The sequence below is a fragment of the Caretta caretta genome, chromosome 3, assembly GCF_965140235.1.
Source record: "Caretta caretta isolate rCarCar2 chromosome 3, rCarCar1.hap1, whole genome shotgun sequence".
NCBI classification, from domain to species: Eukaryota; Metazoa; Chordata; order Testudines; family Cheloniidae; genus Caretta; species Caretta caretta.
Genome location: NC_134208.1, coordinates 63,372,058 through 63,394,369, shown reverse-complemented (window position 1 = coordinate 63,394,369; position 22,312 = coordinate 63,372,058). Strand labels below are relative to the sequence as shown.

Below are 22,312 nucleotides of genomic sequence, written 5' to 3'. Positions count from 1 at the left end.
ACGATCCCAAGGCAAGAAAGGAATCTGTGCCTTGGGGAAGTTTTAACCTAAGCTGGTAAGAATAAGCTTAGGGGGTCTTTCATGCGGGTCCCCACATCTGTACCCCAGAGTTCAGAGTGGGGAAGGAACCCTGACAGATGTCCACACCAGAGGAGAGGAGCGTAGAGGTGGCAGGAGCATTTTTGATAACCGTTCTGGGTTTTCAGCCTTAGTCACTTCAGTATTTGAGGAGATACACACTGATCTTTCCAGTAAGATGTTTTCAGGTGTGCTCCCTCACTTTTTGCATTCTCTGAGAATGATCTACAAAGTGAACACCTGTCAACAATGTGCTTTCTCCCAAACCCAGTAGGCAAGTAGTGTATTCATTTTTGAGAAGCATTATTGCATCCAAAAAGGGTAATTTTTAAACCCTAGAGACTTCTGCTCTGTCACAGCACGCAGAACCTGGGCAGTCTCTCAGGGAAAAAGATTTCCAAACCAAAGAAATGAACGGAAAAAAATCGTATCACTGATTGCTAAACTAATTACCTAGAGTTTCTTACAAATAATGAGATGACCACACAGTAAGAATTCAGATATTGCCAAGTTCTGACGGAAAACCCCAGGCAGTGAGAAGGAACTGAGGAGCAACTGGCCACCTTTTGTCCCCTTGGCCAAAGGCAGGGAGACACTCAGGGAGAAGGTGCAACCTCCAATGGATACTTCTGGTCAAAAGAATCCAAACTTAAGTGCGCAAGGCACATGAGCATCAAGAGTGGAATATACATAGACAAGCACCTGATGAAGATGAGGGCTCTACTATCTAGGAAGAGAACTCCATAACATCATCCTGTACGTGGATAGGAAACAACGAAAGAGGTAGTATTCTATTGTATGGGCCAGTCTAAAAGAGCAGCAGGTGTGAGTGAATATCAGAAACTATTTTCAGGTTTAATGTTGTTCAGGTATACAGTGCAGGAAAGAGGTGCTGTACAAATACCAGAGAGAATACTAGTTGTTTCTGGGCCTCGCTGTTCCCATCTAGAAGCTAGTCAGATGCCCTATGTTGCTGCTACTGCTCTCTCCAGTTACCCCTTCAGACTGCTTCTGTGGGTGCTGCCTTCGAGAAGTCTCAAGCTGCCACAGACGCTTCAGTTGCTGCTGCTTCTTCAGGTAGCTGCTTCTCTTCTCCTTGCTGATTGATCTTCTCTGCTTGATTCCACACACTCACTCACACATCAGTCTGCTGGTTGTCAGACTTATATTCAGTCCCTAGTCTCCTATGATTTGTTGCTTTTCCAAATCTAGAAATTAGCATAGAACCTCCCTGCCTAATTATACCAGCTCAGCCAATCAGCTTGAATTTATTGGCCTAAACCCTCATATCGTCTAAATCTCCTTCTAGGTATTAGCATAAGTCTTCGTCCTAATTCCACCCTTCAGGCATTTTTTGAGAGGAAGGTGAGTCATGCCTGTTGAACTCTATTTCACCCCTATCTCTTATCTGCCATTGGTCAACTTAGACTGTGTCCTCCATTTTGATGTTTGCTAACAGAGAATCATCATTGGCACCATTTTGGATTTTTAACTATCATTAATTATTACTTATCTAAAACCTTAATTCTAAAAGTAACTACTGTTTTATTTAAGTTAAAGCATTATGATACCGTCACCCCCATTATGATGTAAATTTGGAGAGGCGATTTTCACGATATTTTTCAACCCCTCTGTTTTCCTCTGCATATCTCTGTCCTAGGTGCGGCAAGCTTTTTTTTCCTCTCTTTTTTCAGAGCAGCTAAAAGCAAAATCTCCTGTTTCACATCGGATGTTGTAAAGATTAGTGAATGCTTGCAAAGCACTTTTATAGTGCTCTACATGTTCAAAGTGCTAAGTATTATTAATCATTATTCAGATCAAAAGAACCTCCAGTTTATATTTGGACTAGATTTTGCAAGGCCCAAGACACTTGTTTCTCTAAAGAGATGAAACTCTGAAAGTAGTATAGTCCTGATACACTGTCGGCAGCCAGACTGTTCTCTACAATATTACATGTTAGGTAAACCTGGAATATTTCTCTCTCTAATCCTCAGAGTCAGCTGTTAGGATATAGATATTCAGGCCTGTCTGCAAAGGCCTGTCCTTTAAGAATTTAGGGGTATTCTTATCACTTGGCTAGTTCTAGAGGTATAAAAGAAAGAATCAAAATCACTGTCTGCTGGTGTAAGGGCCTTCTCTTACTGTGACAGTTTGAGGCCCTGTTCTTAGGCTAAGGCCTTTGGCTAAGCAGCAGAGGCAGTCATAAGCTAGGAAGCGAACAGTCACATCCTCACATTCCAAACTAGTCACATTAAAATAAGGTGCTATTGGGCTGTCAGGCACTATCAGGACAGGATTGTATTCCTATCACCTCCAGAGAAAGGGAAGTGCCTAGAAAATGTAAAAGGAAACTTAGTTTGATAGCATCCTGTCTGGCAAGAACTCACTTATCAATAGCTGGGATGTGAAATCCTCACTTCTGTATTATTTTGACATTATAGTTCCCACTTTGCTATTGTTTGTCTGTATAATCTCTGTCTGGTTCTGTGATTGTTTCTGTCTGCTGTATAATTAATTTTGCTGGGTGTAAACTAATTAAGGTGGTGGGATATAATTGGTTAGCTAATCATGTTACAATATGTTAGGATTGGTTAGTTAAATGTCAGTAGAATGATTGGTTAAGGTATAGCTAAGAATATTACTATATAAATTAGGGGCAAACAGGAAGTAAGTTGGGATTCGAAAATAAGGAAAAAGGAACTTGTATTTAAGCTTGCTGGAAGTTCACCCCAATAAACATTGAATTGTTTGCACCTTCGGACTTTGGGTATTGTTGCTCTCTGTTCATGCGAGAAGGACCAGGGAAGTGGGAGAGTGAAGGAATAAGCTCTCTAACATCAGCTTTCAGAGTATTGCTGTAGATAACCTTTAAACTACTTTTATTTCTGATTTCACTGTATTGGAAATATTACTAACACATTCTGCTTCAGATTTAATCTGAGTTGACCTGAGTTTTGACAGTTTTATCTGGGAGAAATTTTCACACAGATTCTCAGAAGGGAATATATTTCCCTCTCTCCAGGGAAAAACAGAGCACTCTTCTGCTGGAGAGACAGGTGAACATGGTCAAAAGCATTAAGACAGTGTCACACAAGAGCCAATAGGTATTATAGTGGGTGCCAAGAAGATCAAGTGGCCTGAAAATACAAAAACACTGTTCTACAGAGCTATGGAGATTATAGATGTAATGAGGCAGTGGCCTCCCTCTAAGCATGAGTCTGTGGGACCACTACACTCTGGTGGGCAGAGCCGCGCTAGCCCCATCCCCCAAGCCAGAAGCAGAGGAGTATGACAGGAAGTAGACAAGGCAGGCCCTGCAGCTCAGTTTGCTAGAGCTAGGGAAGGAGACAGACATCTCCAGCCCAATGGAGAACTCCAGAACTGAACCTGTGCTGTGCAGCACTCTGCCCCGGAGGAGACGGACCCTGGAGAGGAGTTGCTGGGACTGCTGTCCACAATATACCCGGAGGAGACAGAGGACCCTTGGACTACGGAGTCCCCTGCCCTGCCCAGATTGTGGTAGGAAGTAGCCCAGGGAAACCAGACTTTAGTCCGGTTTTGTTGCTGGCGCACAAGTCAGCATGTTTCAGTGGGATCCCGACTAACCCAGTGGTGGAACCATTCGCCACTATTAGGCCCCAGGACGGGGGCCAGGTGGAGCCAGGTGGGCCCGGGTCCCCCTACCTTCTGCTACCAACCCCACTCCTGAGGTGGTGGCCTATTCACCCCTTGGCCAGTAGGCCTGTGCTTTGCTTGTGGCAGGCCCCAGACTGGAAACTGCGGGCTGCCTTAGCCAGGAGGCTTAGGCAAAAGCCTGCTTCCTGCTCTCCCAACCCAGAAGGCCAGGGCCCCTGTGATTGCCCCTGCTCGAGCCCTAAGGCTTTGGCTAGGGACTGCTTACCGCTCTGCCCGCCAGAAGGCCAGAGCCAGACTGTTAATCGACTGTTTGTTGCCTGACACAGAGTGGCATCCTTTTGAGCCTAAGCCCAAGGGACCACTACAGGGGACGGCAACCTTCGGCATGTGGCCCATCAGGGTAATCCACTGGTGGGCCGTGAGACATTTTGTTTACTGCCCGCCGCTTCCCACAGCTCCATTGGCCAGGAACAGCACACTGTGGCCACTGGGAGCTGCGGGGAGGCATGCCTGTACACGGTCAACGTAAACAAAATGTCTCGCGGCCCGCTAGCAGATTACCCTGATGGGCTGCATTCCCAAGGTTGCCGACCCCTGGACCACTACAATAGAATCCCCAGCGAAAAGCAAATTGACTTAATACTATTCTTTAGTAATAGAAACTATGCCACTCTCTCCTAGAAGCTTTCCAACTAAGTGACATAAAGAGCATGAAAATAGTGGCCGCCCATACACAGGTCTTCTTCAAGTGAGAGCATAAAAGAAGATATTGATCAGAATGCAAATTTTATATTCCAAGTCATAAATATCCTCTATAAAGAGCTCAGGGATAAACATTAAAAGACATTAAAAACTATTGCCCCAAATGACAACATCAAACTGAGAAACTATAGACCCTGAAATTCATGCTTTATACTTTTGCTTTGGAGGGTATTATTTTATATCCTTCCAACTTTTAGAAGATTTTTCCACATCTTGAATTTTTACGAAGTTCACAGAGTAACAGGGGCTTCGAATGTTGCATGCAGTCTTGGCAATTAACCACTAGAATCTTACAGCTGTAGATTTCTTCGTAGTGAACGTTTAAGATAATCTGTAAAAACTATAAGAGCTATGCTAATAACATCTAAAAGGTGGCCCAAGAATGCTCAAAGAGAGTCACTAAGCAACGAACCAAGTATACCAGCCAGGATAGAGCATATTTTGTTTTAGCACTCAAACATCTACAATTTTATTTCAGTGTGCTACTTTAAACTGCTCGTTTCATTTTCATGCTCACAGTCAAATGCCATTACTACATTCCTACAGCATGCAACAGGCCCCATGGCATATCTTAAACAAGAGTTACTGACCTGAGTCCCCCAGGCAACCAGTGTAACATCACTTCCCTCCTGCAGTACCTCAGCTTGAGACAGTGGGATGTAGTATGGTTCCACAGGAACTTGTTCCACTGAATAAATAAAAGTTTACAAAGGAAGCAACAAAGATTAGATTCTCTTACCATGCAGTATTTGACCAAGAAAATGTACTATTCTGAAAATCAAAACAGATAATCTTTAATGTATTTATTAACACTGTACTGGAAACAATAAGCCCAAATTCATGTGAAATAGTAATATCACAAATCCCAAACTGTGTCAGAGTACAAAATTATGTTTGACAATGATACCGCTATTTGTTCATCACAGTGCTCCATGCCTCATATCCAATAATCTTGAAAAAATAAATGCATACCACTGATACTCAGTAACAATACCCTGATCATCATTAAATCAAAAGGTAGTATGTAAACAAAGTATACACGGTTTTGTGGTGTAATTAAAGGTTTTATCAGCTAATTAGAATGACTTGAAATAGCTTTTTCTAAACAAATATTGCTTATTCACCCAAAGAAACAGTGATCAGAGAAAAGGATTAAAACAACAAAAGCGTATGTGGTCTCATCTAAACTTTATCCTATCTTTGCAAGTTTAGGAAGGGTATGCTAACTCAGACAACCCCACCTCTGGGCTGGGAGAGAAAGATTGCCGCTGCCCCCCCCCGTATTCTCTTCTCTGCCTCTCTCTCTCTCTCTCTCTCTCTCGGCAACTCACCCCGTTCCTTTCGATCGCTAGAATCTGATCTTAGTAAAACAGCTATGTAAGTTTTAGCAGGCACCTGGGAAATCCTCTTCCCAATTAATGGTTCAGCTATCGTTCCCTTACTTCCTTAAAGTTACAGATATCTCCTTCATTGTCCATAACCACATATTAAACAGGAAAAAAATAAGTGTTTCAGAGAGTTTTTAAAAGTTTGCTTTGTACTCATTTTCATATTCTTCTATCTTTAAAGTCAGAATACCTCAATATCATCAGTCTAACCAAAGGGGACTTTGAGGGCAATGAAAATGCTACCTAACATCTTAAATAGATTTCTATATAGAATCATGTCAGGATTTTAAGATCAATCTCAGGACTTTCTACAACTAGAAGTAAATGCTGGAATATTCCACTGTAAAGATTGGATCACTTTGCCAAAAAACTACATCTCCCATTTCTAAGCTTGGATCACAAAACAGAAAACTTAATACCACCACTGGTGCAAGACTAAAGATTGTCTGCCTATTTCCTTAGTCCAGTATATGAAGAAGGTGAAATTGCACTCTCAGTAGGTTGCTTTTAAAAATAAAGTAATGATAATGGCTTGAAGGAGAGTTATTCAAATGATTGATTCCATACACTGCACTAGTAAAATGCCTCTATCATATTCTGAAAAGCTCACTTAGACATGAGAGGATGCTTCAGTTTCTATGCCTTTTCAAATTCTTGGTTTTTCTGCTGAGACTCAAGAAAAGTGCCCATTATGAAGCCAGCTTTCCAACCAGGATTTAGATAAAAACAACCAACTTATTTCCTAAAGATCTTATCTGAGCTTATCTGCTACCTGAAAAGTTCTCTCTACCTATCCCCGCTCCCCAAACACAAAATGCAGCTCTGATCGCGCAAGCAGCTCTGTATGGGCAGACTTCCTCTCCTCAGAGCAAAGGGGAACCTGGAAGGTAGAGTGTGACTCAAAGTCTGTTCTGCTTCAGGAGGAATACACCACCACACTCTGGCACCACCACTCTAACCTTGTGGCAGGTTCAGGGCAAAGAAAAGACTGAGCCCTCAGCAAATACATTATTTTAAAAATAAATAAATAAATGCAAAATTAATTGACACTATTTCAAACAACGTTTTTTCTGCTATTTGATCTGCTCTAGAGGTAAAACCTCCTTCTAAAAATATATATTAAATGAAAAGTTGATTGACAATGTTAGATTAAACTACAGAACACAATGAAAAGGACACAACTGTTAGATTCCTGAAAAGTGGAGGAATCTCTCCATCCCTTCACTCAGTTTTAGGGTGTTTATTCCCACTTCTGCTCTTGGATTTCCCAAGCAGCAGGAAATGTAGCTGACCAATCTGATTATTCAAATTCAGCTTCTGACCCAGTTCCCTGAAATTAGAACAGGTTCAAGTTTTGTTCCATTTCTAGTTTGCACAGGGCTTGGAAAATGTATATGTAAAATATAAATGACTATCAGGTTTAAAAATCTCATAGTCATATTTACACACACACGCTATTAGGCCTGATCCTGTGAAGAGTTACACACATGCTTAACTTTATCTAAGTGGTTCACAGGGCACTAAGTTAGGCACATGCTTATGTCTACACAGGGTTGGGGCATTGTGCTCTTTACCTTTAGAGGCACCTTTAGTAAGGGAACACATATGAGTCACTATGACAAATAGTGCTGTTTAGCTTGTCTCTTCAAGCTGTGAAGTGGCATAAATTCTATCTTCATATCTGAACCAAGCACTTTCATGCACCACAGAATCAACAAGATAAGACAAGATAAGAACCCACCTCTGATCAGAGGAACCAACTTTTAGTTATTCCTGGGTGTGCTCCACCCGTTCTACCCGAGGCCTCGCCCCACTCCACCCTTTCCCCCAAGGCCCCACCCTCACCTCTTCCTCTTCCTATCCCTGCCCCACCCCCTCCCTGAGGCCCCTGCCCACTCATTGCTCTCCGCCCTCTCCCAAGCTACTCCCCAAGCCACCAAACAGCTGCTCAGTGGCACCACCGATAAGCACTATTTTTTTTCCATGGGTGCTCCAACCCCAGAGCACCCACGGTGTCAGTGCCTATGCCTCTGATTACTATATTTGTCAAATCTTTTATAGCCATACAAGAATAAATCATGATAGTACAACCTAATTTCCTTCTTGGACAGGGTTACTGGCCTATTGGATACAGGGGAAGCAGTAGATGTGAAATATCTGATTTTACCAAGGCTTTTGACACAGTCCCATTGACATTCTCATAAGCAAACTAGGGACCAGTGATTCTCAAAGTGTGGGGCACACCCCACTCGGGAAGTGCAGAGGAACATTTGGAAGGGCATGCGGTGGGGCAGGGAGGAAGGGCCATGCTTCCAGCTGTGCTCCACCCCCAGTCTTGCTCCGCCTCTAGGCCTAACTCCTCCCCCATCCCTGCCTCCAATCCAAACTCCACTGCTGAAGAAGCCTTAGCTGTGCAGTAATGGGGGGGAGGAGGGAACGTGACAGATTCTGTTACTGGGAGTGGGGGGGCACGACTGGGAAAGTTTGAGCACCTCTGGTCTAGATGGAATTACTATAAAGTGGGTGCACAACAGGTTGAAAAACCATACTCATAGTAATCATCAAAGGTATGCTGTCAAATTAGGAGGATGTATCTAGTCAAATCCTGCAAGGGTGTGTCCTGTGTCTGGTGCTGTTCAACATTTTCATTAATGACTTAGAAAATGGAGTGGAAAGTATGCTTATAAATTTTTGCAGATGACAGTGTCACAAGTGGTCTGAAGTGGCCCAGGAGCATGAGTACCAACCTCAGGGCAGACTGCTAAGAAGCAGGGCACAAACCCCCAACTGGCTATGAATTCTATACTTAGATTTAATCAACCAAGTATAAGTGTAAACTCAGGCACTATAACAACCTAACCATGGAGTCAGAGAGAGTCTCCTTGGGTATTCTGGTCTATCTTGCCCCTAGGCAAGCTTCCCTTGGTGAGAGATGGGCCCTTACACAAAAAAAATCACAACAATATTCAGGTTACTCCCAATCCCAAAGGACCAGTCACTTACCCCAGATCAACTGCACTTTACACCAAAGACTCTGAAGAAGAGGGGAAACCAGGCAAGGAGTGTGAGCATGCAGAGTCCATCTCAAAGAACTCCAATTACAAGTGAGTAACCTTCATTTCTTCTTGAAGTGGCTTCTGCATTCCCATGCATGGGATAGTTTAGTAAGTAGTAACTGTATTCAGGAAGAAGGGACATGAACTGCTAATTAAAAAGGGGTGGAAGAACTACCTTGCCAAACCTAGCATCCAATGTGGATGCTAAATCCAGGGAATGATGTTTGGTAAAGGTGTAAATGGAACTCCAAAATCCCTTCTGGGGGGGCGACCAATGCTAACTTACAGGCCTCCTGCATGCATAATCTAGTCCATCTTGATGACGTTTTCAAAATAATAGCCAAGCCCATTTTTCTACATGAATAAGGGGTGGATAGACTCGGGGACTTCCTAAACTCTAGTTCTATCTATATGATAGGTTAGAGCCCATTCTGCATCTGGGATGTATAATCTAGTGTCATCTGGATGATTACGCAGTCTTGGAAAAGATAAGTAAATTGACTGACTGGTTAATGTGAAAATTTAGTAACCACTGTGACACTGCACCCTATATTCTTCACAGTGATATTATTATAGGATTGACATATCTTGCATAAAATACATCATAGCTAAGTCATGTGAGACGTCATTGGAAAGGGGTTACGATCTGCTGAATAAGATTATCCTATCTGTATGTATATATCATTTTTGTGTCCAAAGTTATAAATATTGACTACGTATCTATTTCACATATGGCTATTCCTGGGCAATGCCCACTAGGCAAAAGGCTCTCAGTCTAGATGGCTGGCTGGAAAGGGCCCATTCAAGTTAAATGAGCCATTAGAGGGAACAACAGGCCTTAGGAGAAGCTTATCTCCGACCTGGGGAGCCTTCCTGAGGACGCTACAGACCGCCTTCGAGTAATGGCTGCTGTAACACTACAAGGACATGACAGGGATGTCAGTATTTTTACACTGATTGGCATGAGAACCAAGCTTTGAAACAGAAGGTTCCCGCCCTATACAAAAGTTGTATAAGACAGGGCAGTGACATCGTCTTGGTTCTTCACTGACTTCCCCACCCAAGAAGACTCCTGGAAACACCTGAGGAACAAACACTGAACTGGGGGAAGTGCTGGACCCAGGTTAAAGGGATTTTTAGCCTGTAAATGGAACACTTGGGGATTCCAAGCTGTAAGCAAGTGATCTTGCGCCTTAAAAGTCTGGAGCCTGCATGTATCATCATTTTGGATATGAATAGCAAATTCTCACCCTATGTAGTATATTAAGCTGAATTTGCATTTTTGTTTATTTGCTAGATAATCTGTTTTGATCTCTTTACTATCCTTTATAATTACTTTAAATCTATCTTTTGTAGTTAAAACTTGTTTTTGCTTTATCTAAAACCAATGTGTGGGAGTCATAACTCGGGGCAGAAAGCTGTTGTATATTCCTCTCCACACTGCGGGAGGGGGCGAATTTCATGAGCTTAGGCTATAGAGTTCCCTGTGCAGCGCAAGACAGTATAATTTTGGGTTTACACTCCAGATGGGGTGCGTGCCTTAGTAGCTGGAAAGTACCCTCACTGGAGCCTTCCCATGCCATAGCTGATCAGAGCGACTACATGTAACTACAGCTGGGTGTGTCCCTACATGTATGCGTACTGTTGAAAGTGCCGGCTAGAGCCTGGAGAGAGCTTGGCAGCTTGTCACAGCAGTAGAGTGTAAAAGGGAGCCGAGCTAGTGGGTCAGTTTCAGCTGGCACCCCAGGGGGAACCTGTCACAACCACCTTAGACTTTTGGGTGAGGGCATAACAGAATGATTTACAGACATATGAGAAGAGTAAACTCTTAGGACATCAAGAAACCAGAAGATGTAAGACGCAGCAAATATTCTAATTTGGATTGAATTAGAGCCACAAGTGATGGCCCTTAGCTCAAGGTCACTGATCTGATGACTTCAAGGGATCCAATGACTTCAAACTGTTGTTTAGATGTAATCCCATCTACACTAGATGCATCTGATTTGATCATCATTGAAGATGTGGGAAGATGGAAGGACACATTAGAGAGTGCAGTACATCCTTTGGAATGACTAATTTCTGAAACTGCCTCTCCTCTTAGGAGTTCCAGGATGAGCTGCTCTGAGAAGCAATCATTTATGGTGTCTAGAAAGTTACTCTCTGCATTGTGTCATGCAATGAAATATATCCAGTCAATATAGGGATGGTTGAAATCCCCTTTATTATTGGATTTTCTGTTTTTGTAACCTTTCTAAACCCCTTGAGTATTTCACAGTCACCATACTGGTCTCGTGGTTGGCAGTATATTCCTATTACTATACTCTTATTATTCAAACATGGATTTTCTACCCATAGCTATGGTTCAGTTTGAGTCATTTAAGTTAACTATATTTGACTCTGATGTCTTTCACATATAGTGCCCCTCCCACACCAGTGCAACCTACTTATCATTCCTGTAAATTTTGTACACTGCTGTTAACAAGCTCTACTGTTTATCATCATTCCACCAAGGTTCTGTGATGCCTATCAATATCCTCATTTAATGCCAAGCACTCAGGTTCACCCATCTTACTCTTTAGACTTCTAGCATTTGTATACAAACACTTATAAAATTTGTCAACATTTAGTTGTCTGCCTTCACGAGATGTAATTAAATGACACACTTTTTAATTTGACTGTTTCTCTTCGATTCCTACCTGTACTTTATCAACTTCTATTCGCTCCTCTTTTCTAAAATATAGACTATCCTCTTTAATAAATCCTTCACTAAAGGATTTCTCTGTCCAAAAGCACAGATCTTTACCTCCTCAGTTAAAAAATACAACTGTTATCTACAGAAATAACAAGCTTTTATCCTCTGTGTGGACCAACCACTAGAAGGTGATATGAAACAATGTTAAAAATGCATTAATTGCAGAATTTTTCAATCTTTTTTCTTGACACTTTCCATATTCTTACTGTTCACAGAAAAACACATTGTAAATTTGCAGAAAGCTATAGCATACTGTGACAAAGCTCTTCCTCTGCCTTGGTGGGTCCTGCACTTATTGGCGGATTTTCTCGCCTCAGAGGTTCACAACAGCCCTCAGTCTGGCCACTTTCGTGGCTCAAATCTGATGTTCACTCAATTAGCCTCATCACTGGCCAGCATGGGGAAAGGAAGAACAATCCCCAGTCTCTGCTGATCCACCCAGTGCATCGGGGAACAGGCCAGAGACCTGGTGGAACTCACAGTCCAGTTCAACTCCTCCGGTATCAAGTAGGGAGTTGGAGAGACGTGGGGAATCCGGGCCAGCCCTCTACTCCGGGTTCCAGCCCAGGGCCTTGCGGATTGCAGCTGTCTACAGTGGCTCCTGTAACAGCTGTGTGACAGCTACAACTCCCTGGGCTACTTCCCCATGGCCTCCTCCCAACACCTTCTTTATTCTCACCACAGGACCTCCCTCTTGATGTCTGATAATGCTTGTACTTCTCAGTCTTCCAGTAGTACACCTTCTCACTCTCAGCTTCTTGCGCCTCTTGCTCCCAGCTCCTCGCACGCACCACAAACTGAAGTGAGCTCCTTTTTAAACCCAGATGCCCTGATTAGCCTGCCTTAATTGATTCTAGCAGCTTCTTGATTGGCTGCAGGTGTTCTAATCAGCCTGTCTGCCTTAATTGTTTCCAGAAAGTTCCTGATTGTTTTGGTTACCTTCCCTGTTACCTTACCCAGGGAAAAGGGACCTACTTAACCTGGGGCTAATATATCTGCCTTCTGTCACTCTCCTGTAGCCATCTGTCGCAATACTTAAATTAATATAGCCATAGATTTTATGGCCAGAAGGGACTTTTATGCTCAGATATTGTGACCTCCTGTATAACACCGGCCAAAAACTCACCAAGAATTTCTTCACCAAGGTGCCTATAGCTTGTTACGCTGTAGGAGAGCAGTACATTTACATAGCAACCATGAATATTTTGTAGTCCAGGATTTGTTTTATTATACACACGTTTATCTGTTCCTCCCAGACACAACAAAAAATTATCTGGCAAAGTAACAACTGGTTTAAGTCTAATACACATGTAAAACTGTTAAGTGATTAAAAAAATTAATCGTGATTAATTGCACTGTTATACAATAATGAATACCATTTATTTAAATATTGTTGGATGTTTTCTAAATTTTCAAATATATTGATTTCAATTACAACACAAAGTGTACAGTGCTCACTTTATGTTTATTTTTATTACAAGTCCACACAGACCTACTTCTTGTTCAACCAATCACTAAGACAAACAAGTTTGTTTACATTTGCAGGAGATAATGCTGCCCTCTTTTTGTTTACAATGTCACCTGAAAGTGAGAAGAGGTGTTCACATGACACCCTTGTAGTCAGGGTCGCAAGATATTTATGTGCCAAATGCATTAAAGATTCATATGTCCCTTCATGTTTCAACTATCATTCCAAAGGACATTCATCTATGCTAATGAGGGGTTCTCCTCGATAATGATTCAAAGCAGTGCAGACCGATGCATGTTTACTTTCATCATCTGAGTCAAATATCACCAGCAGAAGGTTGATTTTCTTTTTTGGTGGTTCAGGTTCTCTAATTGCCGCATCAGCGTGTTGCTCTTAAGACTTCTAAAAGCATGCTTCACACCTAGTCCCTCTGATTTTGAAAGGCACTTCAGATTCTTAAACCTTGGGTCAAGTGATGTAGCTATCTCACATTGGTACCTTCTTTGTGTTTTGTCAAATCTGCAGTGAAAGTGTTCTTAAAATGAACAACATGTGCTGGGTCATCAGCAGAGACTGCTATAACATGAAATATATGGCAGAATGCAGGTAAAGCAGAGCAGGAGAATATCTCCCCCAAGGAGTTCAGGCACATTTTTTAATGAGCATCATCAGCATGGAAGCATGTCCTCTGGAATGGTGGCTGAAGCATGAAGGGTCATACGATTTTTAGCATATCTGGTGCATAAATACCTTGCAATGCTGGTTACAAAAGTCCCATGTGAACGCCTGTTCTCACTTTCAGGTGACATTGTAAATAAGAAACTGGCAGCATTATCTCCTGTAAATGTAAACAAACTTGTTTGTCTTAGTGATTAGTTGAACAAGAAGTAGGACTGAGTGGACTTGTAGGCTCTGAAGTTTTACACTGTTTTGGTTTTGAGTGTAGTTACGTAACCAAAAAAAATCTACAAGAGGAGATTATTCACCCTGTGCAGTAACTGACATTCGAGATGAGTATCCCTGTGGGTGCTTCACTTCAGGTCAAGGTGCGTCCCAGCACCTTCCATCGGAGATTTCTACAGCAGTACCCTTACGGGCCGCGCACGCGCTGTGCTTGCCTCACGAGCAGTCAGTGTTTGAACAACACGTGCATGTCCCGGGCTCCTCAGTTCCTTCTCTGCAACGAAGTGTGTTCCAGATTCCGAACTAGAGGGGAGAAGGGCAGGCTGGGGAGCACCCACAGGGACACTCATCTCGAAGAACATCAGTTACTGCACAGGGTGAGTAACCTCCTCTTCGAGAGAGAGATGTCCCTGGGAGTGCTCCACTTCAGGTGACTGAAAAGCAGTATCCCTTAAGGTGGTTGGGACTTTGGCTCAGGTAAGATGGCTGTTGACAAGACAGTTCTACCCATCTTGGTGTTGGTGAACATATATTCACCATCCTCCTCCTCCTCCTCCTCTTCATTTGAGAGCCTTGAAGCAGTAGGAGAGTACTGCAAATAGGGTGCTGAAGATCTCGGTGATAGATTGGTGCCGAGTAGTGGAGACTCAGGGGCATAGGACACCTTTAAGTCCCCTGGATGTAAAAACTGAGGCAGTGCAGTAGGACCAGGTGCCAAATGGTAAGGTGACTGAAATGGGGCTGATGCCGCTGTAGATGATGGAGGCAGAGTCTGTGGGGGCATCTGCTGATGCACCAAAAGTTGTCCCGGGGGGTGCAAGTTGTGTCACAGGAGTAGGTGTCCCGGACGTGGGTACTGTCAGGGAGGCAGGAGACATCAGGAGGCTCGGTGCCGGGAGTGTTGGCTGCGGCGGGTGAGAAAGCAGCACCACAAGATCAAAGAGTGGTGCCGCGGCAGCCGCTTATGTGCTCAGCACTGTGACAGCTCTCAGCACCGTATTGCCAAAGGAGAGCTGTAAGAGGCGGGCAGCAGAAAGCCCTGAGCCTCGGCAACGGGCAGTTGAGCAACTGACTCACGGCTGGTGCCTGAGATGCCTGCCAAGTCAAAGGTGCAGAGTCGCGGAGTGGCGGGTACCAGTGAGACTGAAGCCAGTTTAGACTTTTTCCCTGAGGAGCGGTCCCTGAGGGTGGAGGAAGCTGGCTCTTTTTTTGCTTTGCTCTTGTCCCTTGAGGGTTTTACACAGCTTTGCTGGCCAGAGTCAGATGCGAATCTGAGGGAATTTTCTAACAGGAGCAGTTTGAGTCTTAGCTCCCTATCCTTGCAGGTCCGCACTTTGAGCTTAGTACAGTGGACTTATTTTGGGGTACATGAGACTCCCACAAACAGCATACACACTGCAAATGACTATCCGAGATGGGGGTGGCATCACTACAGGAGGCACATCTCTTAAAACCTGGGGAGCCAGGCATGTCTGTAGCCGCAGAGGTTGTTTTTTTTTAAAAAAAGTCTAATAACTAAGGTATTTTACCTAAATAGTAACTCTAATAACTAAACTATCTAAATAAACTGAGAAACAAAACTAACTAGCTAAATCTCAGAGGACTGCTGAACTCCGTCTCTAGCCGGAGACGGTAGAGAAGGAACTGAGGAGCCCAGGCCGTGCATGTGCTATTCAAACACTGACAGCTCATGAGGCAGGCCCGGTGTGCGCGCAGCCCATAGGAGTATTGCTGAAATCTCCGATCGAAGGCGCTGGGACGCACCCTGACCTGAAGTGGAGCACCCACAGGGACATCTCTCAAAGAAGAATTGTAAGTTGCACTTTCACAATAAAAAGATTGCATTACAGTATTGTATGAGGTGAACTGAAAAATACTATTTTTTTAATCATTTTTACAGTACAAATATTTGTAATAAAAATATAAAGTGAGCACTATACACTTTGTATTCTGAGTTGTAACTGAAATCAATATATTTGAAAATGTAGAAAAACATCCAAAAATATTTAATAAATTTCAATTGGTGTTCTATTGTTTAACAGTGCGATTAAATCTGCAGTTAAATAGCGATTACTTTTTTAAATTGTGATTAATTTTGAATCACAGAAGCAGAGAAATATTGAATTGTGGTTTCTGCCATCAGCAATTCATTCTGTTGCTTATCACAACATTTGACATTAATTGGCACCCTCACAGGCAGTTTCAGCAGACAAACCAAGGATTTATTGTTACTGGCCAGGACCACGTTCAGTCATTTTAGCAAAAAACTGAAGGAAAATTTTCCAAAATGTATTAAATTGTGCAACAGGTGCACATGGAAAGTTTAGAAGATATATAATTTTGTATCTCCACTCTGACCCCCATACTAGCTCCCATTTATTTTCCCCGCTTATTCACCTACTAGTTACCTTCCCCGTCCCCCATTAAAAAAATCTCCCAGTTTAACTGTAACCAACTTGTGTGATGTATCAGCTAGTTCTCACAAACACAAGAATTTTCATTAAGTATAATGTTTCCCTTATAGTCTTGCGGGCAATAGTTAAATCCTCAGGAAACTTTGATGAGAAGTAGTCACTATGTACATTGTCTGGTGATGTACAGGGCACTGGTCTGGTAGTTAGGAAATCAAGTTAGGTGCCTGACTCTGCCACCAACTTGATCTATGACTTGGGCAGTTTTCCCACCTGTAAAATGTGATACTGCTACTTACCCTACAGTGAAAATGTTCTGAGTTCCAAGCATGAAAAATGCCATACAAATCCTAATTATATGGACATTTTTTTCCAAATAAAATATAGTTTTTTCCCCTAAAAGCAATCAACAAGATCAGTTTAGTTCCTAATGTGGGATAAATCAGTTATAAAACTGTGATCCAAAACATTTCACACAGGAAAGAGCAGTTCAACCACATCAAGAAAACAAAACCAATTTGGCTTTCTAGAGAAACATAATGCAGCCACAAATATAGGAACTGCCATTCTATATCAAACTATTTAGCACAGGGGTGGGCAAACTTTTTGGCCTGAGGGCCACATCGGGGAATAGAAATTGTATGGTGGGCCACGCTTGCTCACAAAATTGGGGTTGGGGTGCGGGAAGGGGTGTGAGTTCTGGAGTGGGGCTGGGGATGAGGAGTTTGGGGTGTAGAAGGGTGCTCTGGACTGGGACCAACGGGTTCAGAGGGGGATCACGGCTGGGGCAGAGGTGTGGAAAGGGGTGCAGGTTTCGGCTGGGGGTGCGAGCTCTAGGGTGGGGATGAGAGGTTTGGGGTACAGGAAGGTGTTCTGTGCTGGGATCAAGGGGTTTGGAGAGCGGGAGGGGGATCAGGGCTGGGGCAGGGGCTTGGGGCATAGGGAGAGGCTCAGGGGTGTAGGCTCTGAGCGGTGCTTAAATCAAGCGGCTCCCGGAAGCAGTGGCATGTCCCTTCTCCGGCTCCTAGGAGTGGAGCAGCGTGCAACACTCTGAGTGGAGCCAGAGCTGCGTGGTGCGGCTCCCGACCAGGGCCCCGGCTGGCATGCTGGAGCGGGGCCGAGTCACGTGGTGTAGCCCCCGACCTGGCGACCCGGCTGGAGCAGGGCCAAGCTGTGTGGTGGAGTCCCTGACCTGACTCCCCAGCAGGAGCTTGCAGGCCAGCTTAAAACAGCCCCTAGTTGGCCCACCCATGATCTAGCAGGGTGTCCTGTCTCGTATGGTGACCAGTATCAGATGTTTCAGAGTAAGGTGCAAGAAAGCTGGCAGCAGAATAATTTGGCAACAAGGAAAGTTTCTTCCTAGTTCCTACTAATCAGAGGTTGCTCTGAAGCATGAGCGCTCATGTTGCTTCCAAACATAAATATCTGCTGAGATATGCCACACCAAGCTGTGAGAGCGAGAGTGATGCTGTACATGTACATGTTTACATACTGATTTATTACAGCAAATGCTGGGTTGACTTATTACTAACAGTGTAACAGGACCAATCTTTCCATTTGCCTGTATACTTTTGTGTGTGCCTGTTTACATCATTTAGATGTATAACTTTAAGTACATTCTTTCTGTAACCATCTCTTTTCATCACAAAAATGGCTGTAAAAGGGAAGAAAAATAAAGAACTATGGGCCTGATTTTCAGGGATGCCAAAAATCCATTATTCCAGTTGAAATCAACACTAGATCGCCATGCATTGACTGAGGTGTTTTAGAAACTGGAGATCCACTTGGTTTCTCCAGATTCTCTCTCACACCACAATGCAGCAGGGAATGAGGTGCAAGTTAATACAGCCAATTATAGAAAAATCTACATTGCAGTGTTCCCCCTTGGGAGGCTGCCATCCAGGTGGTGTCTGGCAGGTGGGTAAGCCCTTGGTAGGTGCTTCATGAAGATGTCATGAGGTTCCACAAATAAAAGAATCCATGGCTTCTTGCACAGAAGGGTTTGGGAACTATGTAAAGTTGCCCCCAAGTTAAACAATTCAAAGGCAACTGTGAGGTGAAACTGATGGTGCTTCCTCTTCCGTCTAGGGTTTATTCCCATGTAGAGAAGGATGGGGCATATAGTTTTTTGAGTCGAAAGGCCTATACAATATAACATACTATGATGATAAGCAGTTATTTTGTCATTCTGTCTGAATGGTTCTGCTTCCTTGGCAATATTATGTTTGTTTTGGATCAGCTTTCCTTGATTCCTATCACTTTTAAAGCATAATCTATATTTGCACCAATGGTAAAAAAAAAATAGAGAGTTTTAAGAAAACTCCTTTCAAGGCTGAGCTTTATTTCACCACCATTGCAAAGCCTTCATTTACCAGACACGGTGAAAACATATGGCATTAAATTAATGTATCTAGTCTCTCCCATAGAATTGTATTTAACTAAATCCAGACAACACTGGTTTAAAATATACACTAAGCAGTCATTCTCTTAATACTGAATGTATAAATAAAATATTTAAAACTAAAATCTTTTGAACAAATTTCAGCAGAGCAATCAAAAAACAATTTTCATTCTCTCAAAAAAAGTACATGAATTTTACATAGTACCAGTACCAGTGTAAGTACAAGTTACAAGAGGCTGCAAATATGCTGTATTTGTCTAAAAGGGTAGTGTGAACACCTAAAAAAAAAAAATATGCTTTTCATCTCACCTGCCTTGTCACTATATCAACCATTGATGCAAGTCATATTTATTTCTACATCACTGATGTCATATATAGTACAATTAAATGAAACTGAAAAGGTCAAAAGACATCAGAATAGGTAAGCCATAAGATGATAATGTCAAGGTGACTCATTTTCTCCCTTGATTCAAAATCATTATGTACTCTTGGCACCACACAGACTGTTAATTATCTTTTAAAAACAAAAACCTCTTCTCTTATTTGGATATTTTCTAAACAGCTCTGACATTTAGAAGAGTCACAATAGTACTTTCAGTAACATTGTTTATACTACCAGAAAATTACAAGAAGCCCAATACCACTATTTTTTAACCTCTGATCTTTTAATCATATGGAGACTCTTTTGTTTTTATAGATTCATAGATCCCAGGGCCAGATGGGATCATCTAGTCTAACCATCTGTATAACCCACTCTATTGAACTTCCTCAAAATGATCCCTAGAGCACAACTTTTAGAAAAACATCCAGTCTGGATTTAAAAATTGCCATTGATGGAAAATCCAACACAACCTTTGATTAATTGTTCCAATGGTTAATTACCCTCATTGTTGACAATTTATACTTTATTTCCAGCCTTAATTTGTCTAGCTTCAACTTCCAGCCATTGGATCATGCTGCACCTTTCTCAGCTAGATTGAAGAGGCCATTTTCAAATATTTGCTCCCCACATAGGTTCTTATAGAGTGTGGTCAAGTCACCCCTTAACCTTCTCTTTGTTATACTAAACAGACTGAACTCCTTGAGGCTCATGGCTCTTCTCTGAGCTTTCTCCAATTTATCAACATCTTCCTTGAATTATAGACACCTGAACTGGACAGTGGTCACACCAGCAGTGGTCACACCAGTGCCAAATATGGAGATAAAATAACCTTTGTACTGCTACTCAAGATCCCCCTGTTTACACACCCAGGAATTACATTAGCCCTTTTGGCCACAGCATCACTCTTGGAGCTCATGTTCATCTGATTATCCATCATGAACCCAAATCTTTTTTAGTCACAGCTTCCCAGGTTAGAGTCCTGTAAGTATGGCCTACGTTCTCTGTTCCTAGATATATACATTTACACGTAGCTATATTAAAACACATAATGTTTGCTTGCGTCCAACTTAACAAGTGATCCAGATCAAACTTTATCAGTGATGATTTTATGTTTTCTTCCAGGTCATTGATAAAAGTGTTAATTAGCATAGACCCAAGAACTAGACACATACCCACTCAATGATTCCCCATTGTGATGGAGCGTCTACCCCACACAGGACTGAAAAGGTTAAGGTGGCCAGATAGGCCTGTTAACACCAAAGCTGCACATGGAAGGAGTGCTGGGAGCAGGGAATTGATTACAAACAGGTTCAGGTATGCAGGAATAGGTGGGGCCTATAAAACCAGGAAGCTGGCAATAGAAAAGGGCTACTGCTGGGAAAGGACAGTCACTCCCTGGGAAGAGGGAGAGGATTTGGAGCTGGTACACTCAGAGCCAGGAGGGAAATCAGGAGCGATAGGAAGCAGTCCAGAGAAGGATCAGTGTGGAGTAGGAGAGGAAAGCCCAAGTCTGCTGGGTTGAGGGTCCTTGGACTGGAACCTGGAGAAGAGGATGGGCCTGGTGAACACTTGCTCCCACGTGAAATCCTAAATAAGTCAATGGGGTTCCACCCAGGCTCCATGTCTACTCTACAAATCCAACTGCGGAATCAAGGCACAAGCTCTTCCATTCCCTGTTCTAGTTCAGGAGGCACAAAAGTTTGTATTCTAACCTTCTGCTTTCAGTTTTTCAAAACTTTCACCTTTAGGATTGAAACACTCTTGAGAAATCTGAGCAAAACCAGTTCACTCATTTCTAAGTATGAAAAGGGGGAAAATTCACTTTGCCCATTAGAAATAAAATCTTACAATTGTCTAAGGATCAATTCTGCAACTTTGCGTGTTGTAGAGAAAAATGATTTTGATTTGACTAAACTATGAGCCTCTTAAAACTGCATTATTTCCATGTTCTGTTGAGTTTTTTGCTCAGTTCATGAAATGTGCCGCTAAGTAAGATCATGCTGCACATGTAGTTTATAAACCAGGCATGTAAAAAGCTTTAGAGAAAAATTGTTAGGAAGCTCCTGGTACAGAAAAACATCATATATCTAGTACAAAAAGACTTTAAGCCATCATATTTTCACTGTCTGGGCTCTTTATAGGCCAAATTGTTCTCTGTTGCACAGGTGTAAATCAGGAGTCAGTCCGCTGAACTAATACACCTAAATAGCTGATCACAGAGTTCTACCCTATATGTATTTCTTTTCTAAAAGGGAAGGCCAGGCATACAGCAAGCAGTGTTGAGAGTTCCTGCAAACTCAGAAGGGTGACACCAAACTCTGATACACCTTAGATGCTGCAAAGGGCCACCACCAAAGACTGGGACAGAATCCCTAGTCAGGGCTTTGCAAGGAAAGGAGTGCTCCGCAGAGCAGAAGTTAGGGAGCTAGGAGTCCTGAGCAAAAGTCTGCAGCTATCTGACAACTAGTAATGACAAAGGAAGTGGTGCAAAGAAAAATGGAGAAGCAGCTAAAATATTGGGGCAGGATGTAATGGGCAGCAGGAGACAAGTGTCAGCAAAAGGGAAGGGGAGAGCAGCTAAAACAAACTGGAAGAAAAGAACATGTCTGCCAAAGTGAGAGGGGGTATATATACAAATCACATTCATTATGTCAGGCAAGGAAGAGGTTAACTGCCCTGCTGCCCTCATGTCCAATCCCTCAGAGGAGCTGCTCAGCCAGCTGACTAGAAAGAGAATTCCTGACTGAGCTCTCCTAAAAGCAGGTACATAGATAAGAAGAGGAAGTACTTCAAGGGATATCTCAAGGAAGAAGGAAAGGTTTTTCCATTTTTTCCTATTCCAGTTAAAATGGGAGCTTCCTGACTCATGAAAAACCTGTACCCAATCCCCATCTCATCCTCCATGGTTGGATAAATGCTTTATAAAAGTCTTTCCAGTGTTTATTCTGGGTGAAATCCCGGTCAGCCAGTGAAGACCATGGCAAAACCTCTATTGATTTCAATGGGGTCAGAATTTTATTCTCTAAAGTTACCTTTTTACAAATTTAATCCTAATTATCCTCCTGCTTATGCCAC

The 22,312-nt window shown here is 42.7% G+C and overlaps 1 protein-coding gene across 2 annotated transcripts in view; it reads right to left on the bottom strand.

The window, feature by feature from the left end:
- Positions 1–22,312, bottom strand: part of BCKDHB (branched chain keto acid dehydrogenase E1 subunit beta) — a 300,416-nt gene that overhangs the window by 203,328 nt on the left and 74,776 nt on the right. For both annotated transcript variants that reach the window (XM_048845156.1, XM_048845159.1), the window contains one exon: positions 5,067–5,164. In XM_048845156.1, the coding sequence (XP_048701113.1) occupies positions 5,067–5,164 (98 nt within the window). The remainder of the gene's footprint in view (positions 1–5,066; positions 5,165–22,312) is intronic.